A 6,521-nucleotide genomic window follows, 5' to 3' on the forward strand; every position below is an offset into this window, starting at 1 on the left:
AGACAAGCAATGCTTAGTGAGTTTAAGTACATCTGTAGTGTATAATTACACTAGGTCCTGAAAAGAGTTTACGAGAGAAAATGATGATGTAAACTACTGTCTCAAACTTGAGTCCCGGCACTGATCAGTCCCAAAAATATCTGGATACATCCATTGTAGCTGATCCCACCAAGCCAATAAGTCCGAAAACAGTGGATGCAATATAAAGTGGTACCTTTTGCACAATATACACAAAAACTTGTTTTTAAAATGAAAACTGTGCTAACATGCTTATTAAAACTAAAGCCAACACTCTCTGTGTTTCAACAAAAATAAGAGGTATACTGGAAAGTCTGAAAATTCAGTTAAACATCAAATCTCTCTCTAGTTGATAAAAAACCCACAGGATGCTTTTATAAATCCAGCAGCCCAAAAATGTATCCCTATTTATGACACATATCTGTTTTCTAAAGCAGAGGTAAACAAATCCATCAAAGTCTAAGACCACCTAAAACAGGCAATGATCTTAAGAGGTAGCAAAACCACATGAATACAATAAAAAGCATAATTTGAGTCTCTCTTTTCAAATCCTTGCTAAATAAAATCAAAAGTTTCAATCAAAATGTTGCTATAACGGTAGATATTTAAAAAACACAATACCTCTAAGTAGACATTTGCATATAAAAGTTTATTTGTCTAAATTGAAATAATATCATGGGAATGAGTAGATCTACATTGAAGGGATAGTGATACCTCTAGGTCATTGGTTCCCAACCTGGGGTCCGGGCCTCCCTAAAGGGTGGCACCAAAGATCTCAGGGGGGCATGAGGCTTTTTCAACTCTGAGGTTGTTGAAATTTGACTTGGACATATGAACTAAAATCATGATAAAACACTTTCTGGAGAGTTGATACAAAGATAAAAACACATATGTAGGCCTAGTAGGATTTTATCAATGAAAATGATTGAAGATGATGTTAATTTTTTGACAGTAATGCATCCTGGGGGGGTCTTAGCTTTTCTTTGATACAAGTAGGGGGGACTCGAAAGAAAAAAGGTTGGGAACCACTGCTCTAGGCGGCACTAAACAGGTACATAGAGATATTTCAGCATGTGTCTCATTGTTGGGAATAGAAATTATTTAATATTTTGCATCTCTTCCCTTCTTATTTACAAAGTGTCATAGTTCAGTCCTTTCTGTACTTCTCTCCAGCTCCGGCTTTTCTCCATCACCAGAGTGTTGAACCATGCCTGTGTGTATATCTTCTCCGAGAACGTATGACAGATATATACAGAGGCACAGACTTAACTGTATATGTAAGTGTACATCATCCAGTACAGTATATACAAATCATACACATACATATGTGATATAAACAATGGAGGATCCACTGTTGACTTCTCTTTAAGTCAGATCAGGATGTGGAGGTTTTTTCTTCGCTGGGCCATGCAAATGAGATGAAATATGAATGATTGTTACGCTTTCCGAGAGGCTTTGTGATAGAAGCATTCTTTTTAGAGTAAAGTGTGTCTGAAAGTTATGTGAAGGAAAGATGAAATATTCCAGTTATATCTAGAAAAACAAGTGGATTCTGATTTAGATATCTTCCCTAAACTGATATTTCCATGATGGTGCAGCGTGCAAAAGTCCTTTGATAGAAGTTGGCTCTCTGTGGCGGCGGCGTTGGTGGCATGATCCAGCGAGGAGGGACAGGTGGGGGGGAATCCCAGGGTGTGGGCGTGTGGGAGCGGGAGGGAGGGGGGCTGACGTCAGGATGATGCTGAGGGTGAGAGTACGGGTAGTGATGTGGATACGGGCGTGGGTGGAAATGGGGGTTGGACTGGTGATGTGGATGAGGATGAGGATTTGTATGAGGGTTAGGACTGGGGCGTGGATGCGGGTGAGTACGAGGGAGATGGCGTGGAGCAGGAGCCGGAGCTGGAGCATGATGTCAGCAGAAGTACTCATTGGGCTGTCCCTCTATCTTAGCTGTGGCCTCAGAGTCCAGGCTGGAGCGTGCCGACAGCAGCCTGTTGGACTCCTCTGGGTTCAGTCTGTTCAAATACTCGCCCTCCAGACCTTTGGCCTTGGTGCCAGGCGACAGAGTCTCAAAGGTCACATATGAGTCTTGGATATCCTTGGATTTCTTCCCCCAGTACTTCTGGATGCGTCTCTTGAGCGCCCCACAGCACACAATGACGGTGAGCGGGACGGCGATGATACAGGCCACTGTGATCACAATCACGTTAATGAGCTTCTGTGTGCCCGTAGCACTGGCTGCTTCATCTGTGGAAAAAATCACACACTGCTCCTTCTTGGGGATCAGCCCCCGTACACATACACAGGCAATGTACTTGGTCCTGGGCACCAGCCCCTCGATGGTGACCCGGTTCTGTCCGGCCCCCACGTTGATCTTCCTCATGTCCCTCTCTCCAAACACAGCATACAGAACACTGAACGCTGTTGTGTTCTTTGCTTTAGGGGCTCTCCAGTTCAAGGAGATTGTATTGTCTGTGTCCCCCACCACCTTCACTGAGCGCACCACCCTGTCCGGGTCCTGCTGTAGTGATGAGGTGTTGGCCGCCAGGTTGCTCAGATTAGTCTTCTCCAGATCCAGCAGGGTGTCTAGGTTTGAAGAGGTGGCTGTCCCTGGGGTGGCTCTGTCCGCCAGGCTAAAACTGGCCTGTTCAGGGTCAGGATTGAGACCAGGGGGGATACCTGGATCAAAGGATGATGTAGAGGCAGTTGGAACCACATATCGAGCCACCAGTTTTTCCTGGTAGGCAGCTTTGCCCACCGGATTTGGTTTCTTGACTTTAGGTCTCTTATCGTTGAGGGTTTGGTTCCCCTCTGGTTTGGGTGAGTTAGAGACAAGCAGGGAAATGACGGCTTCAGCGCTCCCTGCATAGTTTGTGGCCTTGCAGATGTATTTCCCTGAATCACGGTAGGACACAGCTGGGACACTGAGGATGGACCAAGTGATTCCCTCTTTTGAGGTTTCCTGCTGGACTGTGGAGGCAGAGAAAGACAATTATTACAAATTAGGAAATTGAAACAGTGAGATTCCCTCGTTCATAAATGTGCAAATGGAAACAAAGCAGGTGATTATACAGTGTTGCATTGATTATCCTCAGTGTTGCATAACTCTGTGTTGTAGCCACAGCTGTCAGTCAGACTTACAGCTTTACTATCTCCACTGGAAGCTTTCTGTTTAATTAACAGCAGCTCTATACTGCAGACAAAAGCATCTTATCTCAGGCTAAACACAGATACACTCTGACATTCAAAGATCTGCTGTCCCACCTGTTCCATTCAGGGCTCGTCCATCCGCTCTGCGCCACGTCAGATCAGGGATGGGAACCCCGATGGTCCCACACCTGAGCAGCACATTGTTCCCTACGGCGCTGCGGACCCGTGCCACAGCTGTGTGGATGCGTGGGAGCTGACAGCGCCGCAGCTCTGCATCGCTGAACAACACTCCAGAAACACTCTCTGGAGCCGAACACCTCAGTCTAGTGTCAATGAACGCCACCGAGAGAGTGGGAGACTTCTGGAACTGGACCAGGTCGTAGAGCCGGCAGTCGCATACCCAGGGGTTGTCATGGAGACCTAAGGATGAGGGAACAAGTGAGGCTAGAGGAGGAAGACGAGAGTCCAGCTGTGTGCAAAGTGATAGAGCAGCCTGCAGATGGCCGATGTGGATGTTAGGATGCTAATCCTGTAAGAGGATTAACTTTTAATTCATAAACTACATCATGACCATGACTACGGCAATGATGGTGGTTATGATGAAGATGATGGTGATGGTGATGGTGAAGGTGGTCTGGCGATCAAGGTCAGGATCTTGTCATTCCACCCTCGGAGCAGCAGCAAAAGAGCTGACCCTGGATCAGCTGTCTGTGTTTCTGAGTATGAGGATGAAGTAGAAACAGATGATGAGCACAGGAAAAATTAACTCTGTGTTTCATGTTTTACACATACAGATGGCATGGAGGTGAGGCAACACTGTGCATGAAGTTTTTCTAAATTCAAGGGCAAAAGAGAAAAATTCTTGGGACATGTAAATAAGTGATACTTATCTTTGGTTCTTAAGGTATGAATTGGACCAGAAAAGGCTGAACATAAACCAGAAAGAGGAAATAATTGCTCCAAAATTAAATGTTAGTAATGTACTACTAATAAGTACTATTTGAAATTATAAATGAATAAGTTATTATCAAACAATATTGATATTAATTAATATCAGCCTGGCATTCATGTGGCTGTTTACAGAACTAAAGGAATTATCAACATTAAGTTTCCTCATAAATATGCATCATATGCCAAAAATAACTTTATTCTATACTACATGATGGTACCTAATTTTTTTAAAATTATGTTTAAATGTTAACATAGGTAGTTGTAGTTGCTGAAAAACACATAAGCAAACAACTCCTGCTTAAAACTGCATTAAAATTTGCATGAAATCGAAGGAATATTATACGAATAGTATCAATACATGGTTATTAGAGCGTTAAACGCCGATAATTAAATCGTTTCCAAGCGTCTATTGGCCAACAACGTTATCAATTAACACTGAAAATTTTAATTTAGAACTGGAAACAGCAGTTGATGTGTCATTTATTTGCCATTTTCTTAAGTTGCTGTTTAAAAAGCCATGCGTAAAATTGATTTAACGGTCCTTTACGCACAGTGTTGCCAGGGTGTTCTTGGTATTTCATATTGTGGCAGTGGTAAACTTGGAATCGAATGGCTAGATGAAGAGACTGATGATATCAGGGTGCACACAGACCCTTACCAAGTATCATTTTGGAGCTCTCTGGCCCCTGCGCAGGTTTTGCCGCCAGCCAGGTGGACAGCACCTCCGCCGGCAGGGTCAGCAGGCTGTTGCTTGACAGATCAAGATAGGTGAGGTTCTTGATGTAAGTGGTGGCTTCCGCGGGCAGCGAGGTGAGCTGGTTGTTGTGCAAATCGAGAAGTCTGAGACTGGGCATATCCATGAGAGATTCCCAAGGAAAGGCGGTAAGGGCATTCCCGTCCAGGCGAAGCTCTTCCAGGTTGTACAGTCCCCGGAAACTGTCCGGGTTCAAGGCGGACAGCGTGTTGAAAGACATCCAGAGGAATTCCAAACTGGAGAGGTAGTTGAAGGCTTCGCTTGGTATCCGCTGGATGGCCGTCTTCTCGATCCGAAGCTTGGACGTGTCAACAGGGAACCCGACAGGCACCAGAGAGATGTCGGGATCATTGCAGATCACGCTCCTGAAAGAGAGACGGCAAAAACAGAAGTGGTTTCACCCCTTTAAACCATTCTTTCAAAATTACGCGCGAGACATTTTCATATAAGTGAAATAAAATTTGTACACTAGTGTTTAAGTGTCAGTAAAACATGTTTTAAATTTTAAAGATGGAAAACATGTAGTAAACATACACTGGCTAATAAATGTGAAAAATGCTCATTTCCCAGTCTATCCAAACACGCATAAAGCGCGTAGATGGGGGTTGAAAGTGCCTTTGAGAGATAATCCTGCATTAAATAAAATTGGACCGACATGCACTCCCTGAATTATCTTTGGTGCACGTGTTCACCTCCATGCAAACATCTGTCCTGTTTAAGAGGACGAGACCTGTCCGTCTACAGAGATGCGCCTTTACGCACAAATTAGAAAACACCTGAGCGTGTTTCTATATAAAATCAGGTCCATTCGGACCCTCTTCTTACCTGGCTTTTGATCCATCACTCAGGTTGTGGTAAAAACAGCTGCACTGCGTTGGACACGAGCTCACTGGGGAGAACAGTTCACCTGTGGCCACGCAGAGCCCCAGGAGCAGGACGAGGAACATTTTGGCCCACTTTTACGCATACGCAGCTTGCCTACACGCGCCCAGTTCGCGCCCACTGAAGTCAGACAGACTTGCCTTTTTCTCTCATTTACAGCAATATCTTCCGCATGGCTTTGTCCCACCGCTTCGCTGTCCCATAGTGATCCGACTGCTATGAGTCCCGAGATAAAAAGGATAGACAAGGATTAGCGAAAGGACTGGCGTTCTTTTCATTTGGATGCGTATTGCATCCCGGAATCCGATAGGCTGCGCAGAGACGTCCCTATTTATTATCACAGAAAAACACTTCCGAAATGGTCATAATCCACTGTGATGTTTGGATTTTTTTTTTCTGTCCCTCAAATGTAGCTTGTTCATTTGAGCCCTGCCGTGACTGTTAATCTGTAAGTGGACAGCGCTATGTTTTACCACAAGGTGGCCCCTATATCATAGCCTGTGGCTGCTACCTGGAGCCACTAAACAGATGTTCACTTAACATTTTCCTTGATCTGCCATCTCTTTTTCTTGTTTTAATATTACTACAGTGAACAACTCAAAGGTACTGCAGTTAAGGAGCAGATACAGTTTGTAATATAAAAACACAGCCAAATACATTTTTATGTAAAAAAGAGAAAATGATAGAACCATAGAAGGTTTTATAAACAGAATCAAAGAATTAAAGTGTGCAGTTGTGACCATATTCTGAACAGAATGGGATGTTC

At 44.1% G+C, this 6,521-nt stretch overlaps 1 protein-coding gene across 1 annotated transcript; it reads right to left on the reverse strand.

Annotated features, from left to right (window-relative positions):
- Nucleotides 1-651: 651 nt before the first annotated feature.
- lrit1a (leucine-rich repeat, immunoglobulin-like and transmembrane domains 1a) lies at nt 652-6,108 on the reverse strand. Its single transcript, XM_041788895.1, has 4 exons — nt 5,699-6,108; nt 4,778-5,238; nt 3,283-3,588; nt 652-2,988 (listed from the first exon to the last, which is right to left on the reverse strand). Exons 1-4 carry the CDS (start codon nt 5,818-5,820, stop codon nt 1,931-1,933), a joined length of 1,947 nt encoding a protein of 648 aa, XP_041644829.1. The 5' UTR covers nt 5,821-6,108; the 3' UTR covers nt 652-1,930.
- Between the last annotated feature and the right edge of the window lie 413 nt (nt 6,109-6,521).

Source organism: Cheilinus undulatus, linkage group 6 (genome assembly GCF_018320785.1).
Source record: "Cheilinus undulatus linkage group 6, ASM1832078v1, whole genome shotgun sequence".
Taxonomy (NCBI): domain Eukaryota; kingdom Metazoa; phylum Chordata; class Actinopteri; order Labriformes; family Labridae; genus Cheilinus; species Cheilinus undulatus.